The sequence below is a fragment of the Protopterus annectens genome, chromosome 5.part0, assembly GCF_019279795.1.
Source record: "Protopterus annectens isolate FY-2018-M chromosome 5.part0, PAN1.0, whole genome shotgun sequence".
NCBI lineage: Eukaryota > Metazoa > Chordata > Ceratodontiformes > Protopteridae > Protopterus > Protopterus annectens.
In genome coordinates this window covers 1,341,930,340-1,341,950,585 of record NC_056735.1, presented here as the reverse complement: position 1 = coordinate 1,341,950,585, position 20,246 = coordinate 1,341,930,340, and the positions used below count along the sequence as shown (strand labels likewise).

General features: G+C 36.6%; 1 protein-coding gene across 2 annotated transcripts in view; it reads left to right on the top strand.

The window, feature by feature from the left end:
• GDPD5 (glycerophosphodiester phosphodiesterase domain containing 5) overlaps positions 1–19,928 on the top strand; it is a 1,733,766-nt gene extending 1,713,838 nt beyond the window's left edge. For both annotated transcript variants that reach the window (XM_044071140.1, XM_044071141.1), the window contains one exon: positions 19,708–19,928. In XM_044071140.1, coding sequence (XP_043927075.1) covers positions 19,708–19,903 — 196 coding nt within the window. In that variant the 3' untranslated portion in view covers positions 19,904–19,928. The remainder of the gene's footprint in view (positions 1–19,707) is intronic.
• Positions 19,929–20,246: the final 318 nt, after the last annotated feature.

Here is a 20,246-nt window from a genome sequence, read left to right as displayed (position 1 = left end):
GTAGGCTGTGCCCAGCTGGTGATAGTTAAGTAGCTGTGGTAGCTCAAGCCATTTTAGTTCTTTTAGTGCAGCACAGTGATGGGTTCTATAGGTTGAGTTAGTAGCAAACTTGGCTATTTTATTGTAGCATGGATGGAGAGGATAAGTTGTAGTTGATGAAGTTTGAGGAGGTGGGGAAATTCTAGGCAGTCTAGTTGCTTAAGATATGTGTAGTGGTGAGACATATAGGTTTGGTTTGCAGAGAATCTGGCCACCTTATTATAGGTAGTTTCTAGTTTGGTGAGGAGTGCGGAGTTCAGATTTGTGAATAATTGACAGCTGTATAATAGAGTAGGAAGAAGAAATGCATGAGAGAGTGTTATTTTCGCCCTGTTAAGAATTTCTTGTTGCGGTAAAGGTGTCCGAATTTCTGGTGTGTCTTTTTAATACAGTTTGTGACATGTACATCAAATTTAAGTGGATCATCTATTATGACTCGTAGCAGTTTTGTGCTAGGTTCTACACTGATGATTGTGGTGTTGCTAGATTGAATAGTAAAAGTAGATTTGAGATTAGAGAGGTTCTTAGGGAGAAAGAGTAAGAGCTTAGTTTTCTTTGGGTTGCGAATTTGTTGTCACTGAGCCATGTCTCTATGGTATTAAATAATGATTGTGTAGTAGAGCAGAGGTCTGCAATGGTGATGACAGAGTCATCAGCGTATTGTACAAGTGATGACTGGGAGAAAGAGGTGTGTAATAGATTAGTGAAAGTATTAAAGAGTAGAGGCCCAAGGATAGATCCTTGGGGGACTCCTATTTCCACAGTGAGGGGGGGATTGAGCAGAGAGCCATTTGACTGATTATTGGCAGTTTGAGAAGTAGCTTGAGAACCAGGAAATAGTAGGAGAAGAGAAAGTAAGGTTAGTTAGTTTGGCCAGGAGAAGGGGATGGGAGACAGTGTCAAAGGCTTTGGAGAGGTCCAGGAACAGGCAAGAGACAAGTTTATTGTTTTAACAAGCAAGAGATATATTATTTATGAAGGATATTAGTGCAGTTGTGGTACTGTGTTTGGGATGAAAGTTTTGTTTGTGTGTAAGTAGGTTTTCCTGAAGTAAGTAGTGCATAGCCTAATTGTGAATACATTTTTCTACAATTTTAGAGAGGGGAGACAGTGTGGCAATTGGTCTGAAATTAGATATGTCTGAGGAGTTTCCTCCTTGTATAGAAAATGTTCCCTATGGAGGGGACATAAGATTCAGTAATAGAGCAGTTGACCAAGATAGATACTGGGTAGGCTAGGGATTCTGCTACAGTCTGTAGGAAATAGGAGGGTAGATTATCAACTGAAGGGGAGCAGGGTTTAAGTTTAGAGAGTAAAGATTTTATATAGTTTGTTAGTACAGCTTTGAGGGAGAAAGAATCTTGGGGGTAGGGAAGAGAAGAGGAGTTAAAAGGTTTGCTGGCACTGTTATACTAGTGGAGAGAGAGTTCATTAAGGAGGTTATTGATTCAATAAAATAATGGTTGAAGATGGTAGTTATTTCGTCTGGTGTGTTGTTTTGGCAAGGGTTAGGAGGGGAAGGGTTTCCAGGGTGTAGTTACAGACCACAGTCCCTTAACATGGCTAGAGAGAGCCTGCCAGCACAATGTCCCATTGTACACATTTCTTTGTGATTATTTTCTGGCCCTAAAGTCTTATACTTCAGAATATAATCGTACATTTTATTTAACTTGATTTCATAAGAGTCCCCATGCTTTCTATAATCTATATTTACAGTCAAATTATTAAACAAGGTATTTTCTGTTAACCAGGCTTCAAATCCATGCATTGTTTTAAACCCCAACCCATGATTTACTTTAGGACCAGTGGAGCCAGAATATATATCCAACTGTGTGACCTTGTTGTTCATAAAGTTTTTATGGTTCATTTTATTTTTGAGATCGGATCATGACTGAAAGAAGTTTTTCTACTGCTTCCTAGTGCCTTCCTTTGTATTTGTTTACCAATCCAGGGAGGAATGTTATGCAGCTGTAGAAAAGGAATGTCTAGCCATAGTATAAGGAATGTTTAGCCATAGTATGGGCACTGCAGAAACTTCAGCCTTATCTGTATGGAAGGAAATTCACTGTAGTTACAGACCACATTCCCTTAGCATGGCTAGAGAGAGCCAGCCAGCAAAATGCTAAGTTATTAAGGTGGAGCTTAGAATTGCAGTTTATGACATGACAGTACAACACTGTAGCGGGGTCAGCAATGTCGATGCAGATGGGCTGTCAAGACTGAAAATGGAGCAACATATTCCCAGATAGGCTTATTTCTCTCAAGCCACATTTCTCAAGGATCACTTGAAAAACTTGCTTGAGTCTTCGAAGGAGAGAGAGATGTAATGATATGGGCTAGCATAACCAGCTGGGGTTTTGTAAAGGGTGGTATGTCCTTTGAATATAAAAATGATTTATATAAGATGCTTGTGTTACAAATGTATTGTAATTGTATGGTGTTTGAATATCAAACTGGTTTGCACAAATGCTTATGTTACAAATGTATTGAATATAAAACTGATTTCCACGGATGCTTATGTTGAAAATGGCATTTGAATATCAAAATATGTTTGTAAAGTTGCTAGTGTTAAAGAAATGTATGAACAGTGGGTCCAGCTGGAAGAACAGAGATCAACCAGCTAGCTTACTTTAAGAAGAATAAGGGAAATGTAAGTGAGTTGTTAAACCATTAACACGGCACCCCATGGTGCTGAATGGGACCAGAGACTGTAGGTCTGTGAGCAGCTATTGTCTGTTAGCTTTTGTAAAGAAGTGGGGGAAGTTTCTGGCTCCTATGCCCCCACTGCCATAAAAGCTCTAAATGTGCATTGTATCACTCTGCTAAAGTCCTATGTCAAACTTCAAAAGGGGGTACTGTGAGAACCTAGAGTCATGTGACTGGATGAGGTCATTCTGCAGGCAATCATGGATATTTTATTTTATAGTGAGTAATCTCTGAATATTCGATAGTCTGTCTTGGGACTGACAACAAAAGAGACTATTCATCACATTATCTGTCTTGACTAGTAATTCCTAGATTCAGTCAGGAAAATATAGTGAAGCTTATGTTGAAAATGTTCTCTCTTTATTTGTATGAGTCTGTCCATCAGTGTTATTTTCAATATTTCCTGTGATTTGAACTCTATGGTTTACTGTAAATATATATTCAGTATTTTCATGCTGTTTTATTATTTATTATTAAATCTATTTAAAACTTTTATTGTGGCTGGTCCTTTTAGAAAGCATTTAATCTTTGAGTGCACTTATATTTGGTGATACTGTGTGGGCCACTCCAGAAGGCCCAGCTGTCTTGGTCAACTACTATCATCTATATTGGTATTAATATTACACAGTATAATGGGACTCCCTTTGTTAAGAGCCTTAGAGTAGCTGATTGTGAAGTGTCTGGTGGCAGTGATAACTACCTTGTATTCTGGGCAGAAGAGGGTACAGTGGGTAAATCCGTGCCACCCTTTCCCATGTGTGTGTGTGTGTGTGTGAAAATCAGATCTCAGTGTGTTTGTGTCAGCTACTTGGGGCAGGGACCTGCAGCTGTGGATTCACGGAGGGGGTGCAGGAGGGCTTGGCATGGACACTCAGTTGAGGACCTAACCCTACAGCTGTACCAGTGGGGAGGCTTAGTGGGGACCTGGAAGGGGACAGAGATCCAGACCCTGGACTGTGTGTGTTCCCTGTGTGCTCTTAAGGGAAAATGTGCTTGATGCAGAGAGGTCTTGCATCTGGAAATACTGGGTGTATCCATTTGTATTCCAGGTGAACATCCCTCTCCAGTGTCAGTGGTGAGGATTCAGGCTCCTTGATTACTGGCCCAGTGTAGGGATGTCACAATCCAGAAGTTATTCCTATATATGCAGCTATGATTAAGCTATTGCCTCCTTTGGCATGTATCAATCCAGGAACCTGAGGCAACATGAAAGGCTAATGAAGTTCCTTACACTGAAGATTTTTATGTGGAGATTTGTCTGTATTTCCATGCATTAGGGAGCTAGCCCTCCTTGACTTCTTGTAACTCTGCAAGAGCAACATCTCCACAAAGACGAGCACTAAGGTATTAAATCTGCACCAATATATAAACAAAACTTGCTGGATGAACAGATATTTTATTCACCATTTAACCCACCTTTGGAATAAAGTTTCCCTACATATCAGTCAAAGCAACACCATTGTATCTGTCAGAGCCAAATTTGATTATTATAGGTATCTGCAAATTCTTACCCTGGAAACCTACTTTGCCCTTCTAGACATGAGAATAGAGCTTGAGGGTAGGCATTGGCAAGATGCAGATTGTAAATTCTTTAAAGCTGAGGTGTAGCCTTGAGGATTTGGTGAGGACGAGAGAGTGTGTCAAAGGAAGAACTAAAGGGTAAATTTGAACTTTGCTCCTTGGGGTCGAAAAAGGGTTTAGAGTAGGAAGGAATAAAGGTGTTTTGGGGGTTGAGGGTATGATTAAAGAGTAATATACTAAAGCAGGAGGGGATTGGTTAGGTACAGCAAGGGAGGGTGTGTAAAGCAAAGAGATTGTTTTATAATTGGAGGAAAATACTGGTAAGAGCAGCTTGGAAAATGTTGCTGTTTAAATTTGTTGCTTTCATGTATTAGCCACATTATTTAAGTCAAGTTGTTATTGAACAGAGGAAAATGTAGTTAGTTGGAATGGCTAAAAGTACTACATAAACAGTAAATTAACAAGAAAGTGAATGGGTGTCTAGAGCACAAAGATAATAAACAGGCAGATGTATTAGAAAATACAAGTATGTAGAAATGCTACCACAACAACTGTATCAAGGTCTCATAGGTCCTAAATAGTAAGACCAGCCAACAACAAAGTCAGTATAATAAAGCAACATATAGTAATTATCTACGACCATTTGCAATGCATAATTTCTTGGACCATAACCAAAAAGTGATTGTCCAAACAATGGGGCAGAACTAGTACAGTTTGCACTTCTGCTCAATAAATACTGATTTGAGATGGTTAATCTTGTTAACTAGAAAAAAAAGGCAATGAAAGAACATTGCGAAAGTCAAATGCATTGCTTAGCTCCATTACATAGGCTACTAGAGTTTTGGAACTGTAAGAGTAGCCTAGGAAGGTGCAAACTTAAAAGGAAACTAGGCATAAGTTAGCAGATGTAGCTCAAGTTGAACTGGTTATGGAGTCTCTGGTGCCAAGAACTGGAACTTGAATTTCCAAGGCCTTTACTGTTCTCTTATTAAGATCTGCAGGGCAACATGGTCATTGAAGTTAGTAGAAGTCAAAGTACTTCATTATGTGCAGTATACAGGCAGGTGCATGTTTATCCATCGAACAATAAAGTATCGAATGGCATATATTGTCGAACATTCTGTTCATCGAGCCATTCTAAACTTGCATTACGAGAGGGATAAGAAAATTTGCTTTTTCACCATTGTAATGCAGTCTTGGAGTTGGTATATATACTTAGTGAGGGGTGTGGTGGGTGCAACCCCCCACATGAGGAGGTTTCAGTGAGCGGCATTTACGATGCTTTAACCTTTTCACAAATAACCATAGACCCATACTGAGCTTATATAAGCCATCAGATAAATGTTGAGCAGCAACTTTTTGAATGCCACTAAGGATTAGTCATGAAGTTCAACATACAGAAGCAGCCATATACCACTAGTAGTAGCTACATTTACATGTAATTTGCACATAGAATGGAGCTTAAATTATTTCATTGTAGTATGGCTTGAGTCAACCCTTCAGGATTTGATATATCTGGACATTGTTTCTCAGTCATATATGTAGAAATAACTGTTAGTCTAGAAACATTCAGTATGTATAGTTAAACCCACTCTGCAAATTTTATGTTATATGGTTGGCTTTAGAATTAGGCAGACACAGCTGCACATTAATATATTATCGAATATAGAAGTAGATAGAAACACATTTTAAAAACATAGATGTTAAATGTGTTTTGTTGCAAGAATATTATAACTGAGAGGCCACATTTGCTGCACCTTTTCTTGTTTTGGGTGGTAAGGATTACTTAAAATGTTATATAGAACTGAAACTGGTAAGCAGATTAGAGTGAAAATACTAGAAAATAATGTGAAAAAACGGTATGTTCTTTTTAAGTGTTAATGTCTTCAAAGGTAAAGCATAATAAAGTGGAATAAACATAGCACAAGTAGGTACATGGGGTAAGAACAAAAATAACAACTGATCAGCAAAAGCAGCCAGACACGTAAAGAGCATCATACCCAGAGAGGCACATACCCACTCACGTTTCTTGGCAATGTTCTTTAAGGGGGGGGGGGTTGCACTGACAACATAGCATGATATAAAATGTGTTTCCTCACTGAAGAGTCCAGGGTAACATCATCGACAGGCATTCTCTAGCTAGACTGATGGTTAAATATGTATTTCCAGGATGCACACTTTTCAAACATGACCCATGTACTTGACAACAGTAAACTCCATCAAAGACCCAACAAGAATTTATCATAAATGTGACAGTTATTATGGAAAAATGGTATGTAGAGGTAGTACACCTCTTAGTCTGTGTGTGTGTGTGTGTGTGTGTGTGTGTGTGTATGTATATATATATATATAATAATATGGGTCCCCTTCAGAATGCCAAAATTCAAAACTTCGAAACCCATATGATCTCAGACCATATGTTCGAAGTTTTGAAATACTGACATTCTGAACGGGAAATCGCATACAGTGAGGACTGAGAGATTTCCCTTGTTCTCGCTGTAGTGCGATCTCGGAGTTGGTATATTTAAGTAGGGGGGTGTGGGGGGCACAGGGGGGCGAAGCCCCCTTCTGTACACAGTTTAATGTGCGTTTCTTTATTTTTACGGGTCTAGTTCACATTTTCAAACATTCAAATGTTCGATCATATGGTCTCGGCCGTATGAATCTCGAACATTTGAACGTTTATGTGAAGTAGACCCATATATATATATTTATATATATATATATATATATATATATATATATATATATATATGTGTGTGTGTGTGTGTGTGTATATATTTTATATATATATATATTATATATATATATATATATATATATATATATATATATGTGTGTGTATATTTTATATATATATTTTATATATATATATATATATATATATATATATATATATATAAATGTGTGTATATGTGTATATGTGTATATAGGAGAGTACTGTTATATGAAGGCTAAGCAAAAAAAAGAAGCATATTTTAATTGGAGGCAGACATTTTTAAAAGTCATTTTCAATTTTTATTTGAAGGAGTCAAGAACATTATTTTTAATCAATTGTGTATACAACATGTACAGTATTGGACACTCTGACATCCAGCCTGGCATATAGTGATAAATGTGTAAGTTTTAAATGAAGACTTATCATTTTGAAGAGTTGTCAATTTGTCGGTTTCTTTACAATGCCTGAAAGTAGTCTAGTTTTGCTAAGCTTTATGCAGTGAAGGATGGAACTGCAGATAAGCTGTGGCAGGGAAGAGAAAGCTCTTTCACTTTACATAGGTGTAGACTTTGTTTTAATCGGTGGGTTCTCTGGGTTGTCTAGATCTAAGTTGTGCTTTGTCTTCCTTCCATAGATATTCCAAGGCCTCTGAGTCTCGGGACCATTCTCACTTTGCCAATACCCTGCCTGATGCAGCATCTTCTTTCTCCAGGAGGGCCATACCAGTCAATTTTGGAATACATTTTTTGGATACTCATCCAGTCATGTAATTAATGTTAAAAGGAATACAAGTCAATTACACTGCTTGACAGACAGGGGAAGTTTATTCCAGAGGTTTGGGAGATGCTGTGTTAAACCTGTCCCTCTATCTTGTTTTATCTTATCTGTTGATGAAGATTTAGGTCCATAGTTCTAGTATTGGTAGAGGTATTGGATTTCAGGATAAACAAGAGGTCCAGGGCATTTAGGTCTCTAAAGGCATGGTAAGCAAGGCAGTTCTTCCCTCAAAGGTCTATAAAAAGCTGAGCAGAAATATAGAGCTTCCAGTCTTGGACTTTAGGCCAGTGATATTGTTTTTGGTTAGCAATCTTTGGTGTTCTTCCAGTTGTTTGATATGTTAATGAGATACATCCTAAAGGGGGCATTGTACCCAATAATTGGCCTGATCCATGCTGAGTACAAGGGAATTTTTACTTCTGTAGACCTTGAATGGTATTTCTTTGGCACTTAACTGGAATAAATAAGTGGATTTCTTTACAACTGTTACATGTTAGTCAAAAGACAGGGAGCTATCAACTTACATAGCTAAGTTCTCAACTGCATTTTCATTTTGTGGAGGTGTCATCTAGACAGTATGACAAGAGGATGAATTGTCTACCAAAAGTGATGATGCTACATTTTTATCTCTTAGCTTGAGCCCATTTGTAGTGCACCCATGGTTTACTAGAGCAAGTTAATTCTGGAGGTTTGAGGTATCGTGGGATGATTTAAGAATAAGAACACCCCCCCCCCCAGTTTGCAGTCATCTGTATATATTTTTTTAGCCAAACATCTTGGATCTCTTCTTGGAGATTTGAGAAGCAAGTAACAAAAAGGAGAGGTCCTAGCACTAAGCCCCAAGACACCACTGGTCACTTTCATACATTTTCGATGAACCACCTACAACTTGCACTGTGTGGGTTCTGTCTTTCAGACAGTTTGCTGTCACCACAAGAGTTAATTTGTAAAGCTTTTAACTTTTGTATGATACCAGCATGGGGAATTGTGTCAAAGGCCATAGCCAAGTCGAGATATGCCACATGCACTGCATGGCCACCCTTCTTCTGCCTCTGTAACCCTTTCAAAGAAATTTAAAGGTTTCAGTAGACAGGATCTACTTTTCAAAAAAACAAACTGTTAGTAACATGATTGCCAACAACAAGAACAATAAGTGAGTCCCAGCTCTACTTTCAAAGTCTGGATAAATTTATTAAATAAAGTTCAATATATTTACAAAAATAATTTTCAATCTCTCTAGCGCCTCGGCCAACAGCCTTTTTAGAGTAAAAAGTTAACAATCACTAAAAGACCACTTATATATACTTGTAAAACATTTAATTAAATTCAATTAAATTATTATTCAATTAGAGCATGGCAAAGTAAAAATTTAAAGAAATAGCCTTAAATAAGGCTTTGCCAGTTACATTCCCTATTCAAACCATACGGAACCAAAGTGCCATATTTCATAATTAGAACAGATTCCTTCTGTCTTAGTATATTTTTCTGATAGTCAACATTATTAAAATGAAGTGGTACATGTTCTAAAACTGTTGTTTTCATACAACTAATATCCCCACCATGACATAAATTAAAATGTTCTGCAATGGGACTAGTTAGTTTTTTGTTCTTTACATCCCTAACATGTTCTTTTATTCTGTCTGCCAACATTCTCTTTGTTTCACCAATATAGTATTTATTACATGTACAAAAAATAACATAAATTAATCCCTTACTTCTACAGGAGTATTTGGCCCTAACAGTAAAATTTTTACCATTAATTTTTTCTACTTCAGTTACTATATATTTACACACTGAACAACTGCCACATGGGAAAGTTCCTAACTCTTTAATGTTATTGACTATAAAGATTTTGGGTTGTTTAAAGATGCTATGGACTAGAAAATCCCTAATACTTTTGGCTTTTTTATATGAAACAATCAATTTAATATTTTTTAAGGAATCAATTTCATTCTTAATAACATTCCAATATTGTCTGATTAATTCATTCATAATGTCAGAGAAATGTGTATATTTTGTCACAAAAAATATTTTTCTTCATTTACTATATGTTTGTTATATCTATATTTATTATATTCTCCATCATTTGTTTTTATATGAAAACTCTCTTTAAACACTTTTATAAGACTATTTTTGATTGCAGTGACATCATATCCCCTATTAATAAATAACTTAGCCACTCTCAGAGACTCATCATACGCTAGATTAACATCAGAGTTAAGTCTTTTTATTCTAGTAAATTCTCCAAAAGGAATAGCTTTTAAAGTATGTGTCGGATGACAACTACTTCCACACATTTTCCAGCTAATTTCATCAAATTTTCTATGAATACTAGTATGTATAAACTGATTATTAACACCTTTTAGAGAGATATCCAAGTAATTAATTTCAGAACCTATCTGTACATCACTAAATTTTATACCATACTGATTAATATTTAATTCATGAATAAATTGATCAGAAATTTCATAACCATCTTTACAAATAAAAATAAGGTCGTCAATAAATCTATAATATTTTATAACATGTGTATTAAAAAAATATAACTTATATAAAAATTCATTTTCAAACATCCCCATAAATAGATTAGCATAAGCTGGAGCAAAAGCTGCTCCCATCGCTGTTCCGGTTAACTGTTTGTATAATTTACCATTAAATTCAAAGACATTATTTTTTAAACAGAATTCTACCATTTCTAATACATAATGAGTTTTAGGACAGTCACTCAAAAATAACTTAATAGCTTCTAATCCCCAAAAATGTGAGATATTTGTATATAGACTCTCTACATCAACAGTAATAAAATACATTCCTTCCTTCCAACATATATTTTTAATATTTTGAAGGAAGTCGTAGGAGTCTTTGATATAAGAAGGTAATGTCAAAACTTTTTTATTTAATATTTAATGTAATAAAGTACACATGTTATATGTAAAAAAGCCATGAGCTGACACAATAGGACGGCCTGGAGGGCTATCTAGATTTTTGTGTACCTTCGGCAGACAAAAAAATCTTGCCATTTGGGTATTTTTAATAGTTATCTTTTGGTCAACATCAGACTTTGTAAAATAATGTAACCTGATTCCTTTCTGTAATAGATTATTAAAGTCAATTTCTGCTTTCTTCACATAAGCTACATTGGTCTCAAGATATACATCTTTGTTACCAAGATGTTTCATACACATCTCATAGTAATCACAAGCATTTAATATAACCAGTTTTCCCCCTTTATCTGAGGGCTTGAAAACTATGTTATCATTCTTACTAAGTGCTCGTAATTTATTCCATTCTATTTTAGTTAAATTATAGTGATGTGTTTGTTTCAAAAAACATTCTAGTTCTTTTTCTACCATTAAGTTTAGCACATATTCAAATTTCTGTATCATTGCATTCTTATAAGGAGGTAAGAAAGAGCTATTGGATTTTTACATACTTGTATCAAAAGTGCTATATGCATTAATTATATCTTCATTATCTGATGTGCAAGAGTAAAAACTCTCATCACTCTCTACATCACTATTAGGTATTTCCACAGTAGAACTGTTAACATTAGTGGAAAGACAAGGGGTGTACCTACAAAAGTATTCTCTAAGATTCATTTTATGAAATAGTTGGAATAGTTCTGTTCTTAATTCATATTTTTTAGGAAAACAAGTAGGAACAAATTTTAGCCCCTTTTCCAAAATGCCCATTTCAACACTTTCTAAAACATAATTAGATAAATTAATTACATAATTATTAGCTATAGTCTCATTATTAAATTCAAGCCCATCTACCTCTTTTAAAATGTCCATCGCCCGAGTCTCTATGGCGTTCTGAATTGTTCCAGCCTCTTTTCCTGGAGTTTGTATAATGTCCGTTGAAATTTGAGAATGTCTTCTGAAAACCTTCCGAATTCGCGGCTTCTGGCAATTCAGGAAAGTTCTCTCTATCATCTTCTTCCCACGATGACGCGCCGCTTTCACCAGACAGGAAGCCTTTACTTTTATACGGTTCAGACACCGGATTTCCTCTCTGAAACGTAACAGCCTTCTTTCTAATTCTCTGATTATTGGTGAACACAAACGCCCTCTTGTGTTCATAGTCTCTAGCCAAGTCAAGATATGCCACATGCACTGCATGGCCACCCTTCTTCTGCCTCTGTAACCCTTTCAAAGAAATTTAAAGGTTTCAGTAGACAGGATCTACCTTTCAAAAAAACAAACTGTTAGTAACATGAGTTTTGATGTCACAGTTTGAGGTCAGGTATGCATTCCATGGCTTTGCAGATAAGACCTGTAAGGCTGATAGGTCTGTAATTACTTGATTCAGTTGTAATGCAAACTTATGGAGATGAATCACAACTGCCCTGTACTGCTTATCAGGGATAATACCAGTAGCTAAACTTAAACAGGTTGAGGTGTGACTTTGCAAGGGCAGGTTTGACGCACTTAATTAAGCAACCAGGTATATTATCAGGTCCCATGGAGGAAGTATTTTGGGTCTTGGTTAGCACTTTCAGTAAATGATGATTAGGGATAATTGATGGTGTAAGGGATTCAGATATTTCAGAACTTTGAATAAAAATTCAGGGGTGAAGTTGGCACTAACTTTTGTTCACAAGTACATTGGCAAAGTCTGTTGGGTCAGAATACGAGATGACATTATGAAGAAACTCTGAGCACTATAGGGTATTGTTTTTTAGTTTCTTAGACATAGCTAAACAAAGAATTTGTGATTATCTTTGGCTTCAGATGCTATTGTAAGTTCACAGGCTTCTTTTATGGATCTGATAGTGTTCTATTTCTGTTCACGGGCTTCTTTTATGGATCTGATAGTGTTCTGTTTCTTTTTTTTTTAATGCCTTTAATATTGTTCTTGGGAAGATAAGTTTTGGATTTACTAAATTTAAGGAGTTTGTCTTTTGTTTTGTATTTTCCTTTTTTTAAACACTTTTATGAAATTATCTCTTAAAATGTAGGTAAACATGCACTTACAGAAGGGAAAACAAACCATATTAACATTTTTCCATTTACATACATCACTTTTTTTTGTTTTGTTTTACAAAAAAATTGCAGAATTCCTGCCTTCCCTTAAACCTCACTCCTCCTACTTCTGGATATTCTGTTTGAATTGGTTCCACAATTTTCATTTATATCTATACAGTTTGCTTCTTCTCTTTTCTAAAGATGTCTCTTCCAGTTTTTTTCATCTCTTTTGTAGTATTTAGTACTTCAAATCCAATTAGTTTAGACTTTGATTTTCATCTCTAGTGTTTACTTTTTTGGCAGCCAACAGAATTAAACTGAAGATATTACTATGCCCAGGCAATTCACATCCTGTGTACCAGCTCAGAAAAAGTATATTCTTAGTTACAGCCATTTGCTCACCCAGTATTTCTGACAGGGTACTCTGTAGGAAATTTTAAAAATCTGCCAGTTAATTACACTCCCAAAATGCATATTCCCGGTTACCTCATTCTTCCCCATCTCACCTCCAACATTTGTTACCTGCCTGAGAAAAAAATCTATGAAGTCTGCTTGGGAGGTTTAAAATAACTCATGCCGTCAGTTCTAAGCAAAGACCCCAAACCTTCTAGACTTGGTTACATACTTGGGAGACATATGTAAGTCCTTCCAGTGTTTTTTTATAAATTGTTTTTTGCAGTTGCTTTTCCCAATCTTTTCTAAGCTGCTCTTGTTGATTCTTATAGTTATCATGCAGTTTTTTTTTTATATGCTGTACTAATTATCATATTTTTAACAGCAGCTTCTGTTCTATATTTGATTAAAAGCCCAACCAGAACTGGTCTTTTACTTAAGATTTTTCTTTCACTTTCTCTTTGCCTGTATGCTTATATAATTTTGTTAGGGAAGGACATCTTTAGCCTGTAGTCAAAATGTGTTCTTGGCCCCATCCAACTGTATTACCTTTTCCTCTGTAGTTATTTGCTCCCAATACTGTGGTTCATTTGACAGTTGTCTCCAGTAAATTCCAGCCGCCTCTTACCCATTTTCTTAACCCCTAGTTGCAGTCATCCATATTGACAAAACCTCCTTTCTTTTGTTGGCTTAGTTCCTAGAATACTTTCTGCTACTTCATGAATATAATATTTTTATAGTTGTTGTTCTCCTTAAGGATCTTCATCCAAAATTCCATAATCTGTTTATTTTTTTAATTTTCCTCCTGCCTCATCAGAATCAATTAACATTTTGAATTATAACCTACTGCTTGTGTTACGTATATGAGCCTTAATTATATAGCTCTAAAGTACCCATTCAAATCGTGTATTGCTAAAACATCTTCATCTATTGGAAGGATCAACCTATCCCACTTGTCTCTTACCCTTTTCCCCTCTCAAATTCCTTCAACTCTGTTGATTATTGCCATCAACTTCTTGTCTTTTGGTAAAAATATGCCTGATCCATATATAAAATTAAAGGGAATAAAACATTTTCACTGCTTGTATCTTACTATCCATAAACAAGAACTTCCATTTTCACAGTTTTGTATTATCTTTTCTTAGTCTCTTACCATATGTTCTTAGCTACCATAACAGATGGCTTTTTAACTCGTACTAGTAAATACTACTTATGTCCCCATAAATATGAGTATTGCTGAACCAATTTATGTATGTATACATAATTTACACCTTTTTTTATATCCTGAAAAGGCTTGAAACTGTCCCAAAATGTTCCTCAACATTCAGATGTTTTTTTCTGGATTTATTAGGCACAAAATATCTGCAATAAAGTCAAATTTCCTTGATTACTATACTAATTATATCTTTCCATTTCTGAGTCCCTTGTTTTCTTTGCCAAGGGCTCTAAATATGAAGCAGATAACAAAGGGGAAAGATGACATCACTGCATATATCCTCTTTTCAAATAAACTTGTCAGAGAGGAACCCCCTTCCACTTTAATTCATGCATCCGATCCTTCATATATCCTGTTAATTAACCTTATTATTGTATCAGTAAGTGCAAATGCTTCCATTGCCCTACTCATAAAATCCCAGATTATTCTGTCAAACAGTTTCTCTTCATCAAGACCCACGAACAGCAGCAATATTTTCTTATATTCTGCTTCCCTTTAGATCATCATTGTTCGATTAATGCTGCCAAATGTTTGCAACCCTCCAGAAAACCACATTGATCCATATCTATCAGTTTTGTCAATACTTTTGCCATTCTTTTAGCTGTTATAGACATAAATACTTTGTAACTGTGGTTTAAAATTTAAATGGGTTTGTATAAAGCTTTGCCTGATGGGAGAAAGCTGTGGTAGCTGTATTACCCAAGGATGGTAAAGACTCAAGATGTTGGTGCTTCCCCTCCTTTTAAAATACTGTTAACGCAAATATTCCCTCCTAACTTCCAAATACCCACACAGATTCCATCTTTTCCCTCCCTCCTGTGTATCTGAGGACATAAAGAGAGGGAGACAAGAGCCAAATACCTTGAATGTTATCCAACAATGACCAGAGGATTTTTGTGTACCACTTTATCCCCTTTTCCTTCGCATCAGCAGACAGTTGCATCTCCAAAGGGGTCTGCAGAATTGGTCCAGTGGTGTGCGTCCATCTAGATCTATATTTTTCTACACACACACAAACACACACATTTATATATATATAGTTGTATGTATATAAATAAAATGTGTGTGTGCACGTATAGCTATCTATATGTTTGTGGAAATGCACTCAAACACCAGTGTCCTGCTGCAACACAATGAGCTGCTTGACTAACCCAACCATCTGACACAGACTTCAAGCTGCTGATACTGTTTTTCTTGATGTTCACCATGTATCAGTTGTATAATATGCCCAACTCTCTCCTCACTTGTATGACTGGTGAGCCAGCCTTTGCTCATCACTCACCCCCACCCTTTCAAATTCTCCATCCAGTTTCACTAGTGAATTATAGGTCAGCTTGACTGCAATCAGGGTGTTGTACCTCTGTAACATAAAAGCTGGCACTTGTGTACAGACTTGTCACATGTGATGCCATTAAAGAGATGGCTTTAAATTAATACTGTGCCCAAAAGCATGAATTTATATGTAGTTGGGTTGTGTTTGTGTAGTTTGAAAAGATGATGAGGGATTTATCTGAAGATATTAAACAAAATATATGAAATTGTAGAATATGAGGTCATCTTTATATTGTAAGAGTGGTTGTAAAGTTGGGAAATACAGAAATTAAAATTAGGAAGGGGAAAAGTCTTACAAGTGACAGTATATTTGTTTAAAATCTTACCATAACAGTAGATGTCTTTCTTTTCACTGTTGCAGTATTCTAAATAGATGGGCTCTCCCACCCAGGGCAGCCTGACGCTTGGCCAGTATACTAAAGCCTAATTGTCTTGTATGTGCCGTACATCACACCTATGCTCCCCGCACAAAACGTAGGGCATAAAAGGGATGTATGGATGTATCTCCTCAGGACTGAATTGCCAGACGAGAACAGTCTACATTGGACAAAGGAGTCCATGCACATCCAGAAGGAAAAAATGCAAAAGAGAAAGGGGGAGCCTTCAACCAGAAGGGGGTGGAGGGAGGTAGCGAATACTGCAACAGTGAAAAAGATGTCTACTGTTATGGTAAGATTTTACACAACTATACTATGTTCTATATCACTGTTGCAGTAGTCTAAACAGAGGGGAAAATAAAAAAGTTCAAGAAACAGAATGGTAGGTGGAAGACTGAGAAGATTCCTCAACAATGGTTCTAGCAAAACCTGCGGCCTAGAAACCATATTCAACTTACAATGCTTAGTAAAGGTATGCACTGAAGACCAAGTAGCAGCTTCAGTGATGGAATTTGGTGTCCAACCCCTTGAAGAAGGCAGCAGAAGAGGCAGCAGCCCTAGTGGAATGAGCTCTAACAGAAGCAGGCAAAGATTTGCCATGAAAAGTATAACAAAAGGAAATGTCCTTTGATATCCAGGAGGAAATAGTTTGCTTAGAATTAGCCAACCCCAATGTCCTGGAATGAAAGGAAACAAAAAGCTGATCAAACTTATGAATAGCCTTGGTTTTATCCAAATAGTACCTGAGCTGTCTCTGCAAATCCAAGGTATATAGGACCCTTTCACTACCAGACTGAAAAGAAGAGAAAAAGGGAGGGAGTTGTATCAACTGATTCAAGGACAACTCATTAACCACCTTGGGCATAAAAGAAGGGTTAGTATGAATGGACATCCTGAGAACCCGGAACCTCCTCCCTGATCAGTATCTGTGGAATTCCTCTAGGACCTTCCAAGATGACCATGGTTTCCCCTCGACATCTGAAGCAGACACCTGCAGTGCCTCGGAGGACTTGCAAAAAGACATATCCATACCAACCTCAGATGAGGCCAAAGCAGAAGAATCCGATGTAAATGCTAAATGATCTGGCTGGACAACTAAAGAATCTTGCAAAGATGACTTGGCCTTCTTATGGAGTAACTCAGGGTTAAAGGATTCTGCCATGGTACTCTGGGCAAACTGTTTTGGCTGTTGTTTTCAAGATAAATGGCCAGGGAAGACAAATTGCTTCTGAGTGTTGTGGGCACAAAAATCTAACAGATACTGCAAGAGGTATGGTCATGGGAAGCACCCAAACAAAAAGACACTGTTTATGACTGTCTTTATGGGGAATCTCCCTCCCAAACTGACATTTTCTGTTCTTGGATGACACAAGCTCTAGGTAGTAAAATAAATTATAAGACCAAGAAAAAAAAGAAAGAAAGAAAAATAACCCCAGCAGGCACTTCTTTGGCAGCTAGGTATTCAGCACAGCAACAAGGCTTTCGGACCAATATCTATAACGGAGTTGGAACTGGCAGCAAAGAATTTCTGGGTAGTTGTGTCCATACATTCCTTTTATGCCCTGTGGAGCATAGGTGTGACATACGAAGCATATAAGATCATTAGGCTTTGGTATACTGGCCGAGTGTTGGGCTGCACTAGGTGGGAGATCCCTTCCGTTTAGAATACTGTAACAGTAATATAGAAGGACATCTGTCTGTATAAGGTACCTGGGAAGAGACAGCCAAACTTGTGCTTACTGTCTTGTCTACTCTGTACATTCTGTGAAATATGAAATATATGAAAATAAGCTGGTACAATTGTGAGATTGGTGGTTTAGTGCACTTTGTGACAAACCTCTTCAGACTGCACTTGTTAGAAGGCTTTTGTACATATTGATAAGTACAGAATCAGTAAAAATTAAGTGAGCAGTAGTCATATCTTTCCCCTTTCTTTATGCTTGTTGTATGTCTGTAAACAGGCAGTACTTCACCAGACATTATTGAAATGGAGCAGGCAATGCTTTTTCACATGTATTGTTTGTTACCGAGGACAGAGATGGTTCTATAGTGATTAGGATGGGAAAGATAGCATTTCTTATGCATTGAGGGGTGATGCACTCAAGTTTCCTTTTTGTGAGAGTGTGCTATTTTATGTAAGCGATGGATGTACATATGTTTCATATTTTATATGAATTCCATTTTAAGTGAGTTTGTTTTAGAGCAACAAGCTCTTACACAGTTTTCTGCATCAGTTATTTTTTTACCCCTCTACCTAGGGATTTCTTTATTACTTCAGACTGTTTTGCTGCTGTGAAAAAATCTTGCAAAGGTGCATTTCTACCGATTGATGGTAGCTGAGCAGAACCAGTTCTGCTACCTGATTTTGTCCATGACTGCTGTTCTTCTTTGGTGTCATGTGATGTCCATGGTTCTGAGAAAGCTACAGGTGAAGAGGACCCCTTTGATCAGATGTAGGTGGATTCCTTCCTTGCTGTCCAGACTTCCTTGCATGGTTCAATAACTGGTCCACCAAACCACATCCATCTGTTGAAGTGCATACTTGCACTGACAAAGAAATGTCTGCTGTGTTTCCTTACTTACCTTAAATTTTGTACGGTGCTCTTGTCAGCTTAAAGGTGCAGTAGGATGAAGGAGATCTTAAAAATTGATCTGAGGATTGTTCTAACTTTTGTGCATTTTATAGTATAATGGAGGTGAGAAGTTCCATTACCTTGCATGTAAAATCAAGTGGTTTCAAATGCTATGCAAAAGGAAATGTATTTTTTTCTTTTGTACCTAGTATATTGATTAACTCAAGAACAGCCAAGGGTTTATTCACAAAACAAATTTGATGTCACTTAGCCTCAAACTTTGTCTCAAATTTACTTTTGCCGACTGTTTTTCAAAAGACAATTGTACATGTTGTAGTGGATTCCAAAGGTTTACTGAGAATATAGATTCTTAATTGCTAAAAGCGGCCTGTAAAATATAACATTTGTTTTTTAGTAAATGCAAATTGAGGGTATAGGGAAAATATTACTGATACAGTATTGCAAATGATTTAAATATGTGGAAAGACCGTTAAGAGATTTAACATTTAAAGCATGTATTACATAAACAAGAAAGCACTTTGAAGCAGCTGACATTATGAAGATAATACAATGAAAAAGATAACATACCATGACCACCTGTAGCAGGAAGCATTTCAGATGGGTGACTGTCAGATTCAGAGCTGAAGACTGTAGAGCTGAAAAAACAGATGAGATACACTAGGTGTGTGTGTCAGTGTGTGGTGTGGAATAACCACCACAGCAGGGCTAGTCACCCGGCAGTATAAACCTTGGCTCTGGATGATTGTCACCGTTGAACACCCCTAGAATTCATCACAACATTCTCTAAAACCCAACCCTATGTGCAAAAATGGGGAAAAAGGGGTTGCTGATGAATGGATGGATACACTTCAAATGTTAGTAATAAAAGCAAAACAAAAGGAAAAGTGCTACCATGAGATTGTGTTTCCTGATTTATTATTTAAAAGAACAAGGTCTAAGAATGCTAAGAAACAGAAGGAAGGGGAAGTGGTGAAAAGCTGACTGCTATAGTTTAATATTTGTTTTATAAATGAGCTTTTGTACTTGGGGTCAGACTGATATGATTCATATTATTTTTTGCTCACAGGGAATATACCTCAAGAAATCTAAGCACTATCCTGTATACAGTGAATGAACCCTGGCTATACTCAGTACTGTGGTGTGCCGGAGTCAAGTCTGTCACTTCAGATGCTTCTCACATCCTCAAACAGGTGCCTTCCCCCATCTGGCTCATGGTATGTTCCAGCAAACAGAGTGAACTGCAAAAGAGAATATTTTATTAAGATACATGCAATGAACCAGTTTTCTCCAAGAACATTATTTAAGATTTCAAGTATGTGCAATATGTTTTTAGCTTTTTGGTAGTGCACATTCTGGCTTTATCTTCTTTGCATGTGCTTCTAAATCCTAATGCTGTATTTATGCTTATTTAAAGTTATTGTTAATGAACCTCCTTACTTAACTGTAATGTTGCAACAAGAGAGGGAAGAATCATTTCTGGTACTAATGCCACATAACTCTCAACTGTACAGATTTTCACAGAATGTCCAGATTTTTGCCTCATATTTTTGGTGTGTTTTTCATAAAATTGTTTTTTTTTGGCAAATTAGTGGCAAATCATTAAAG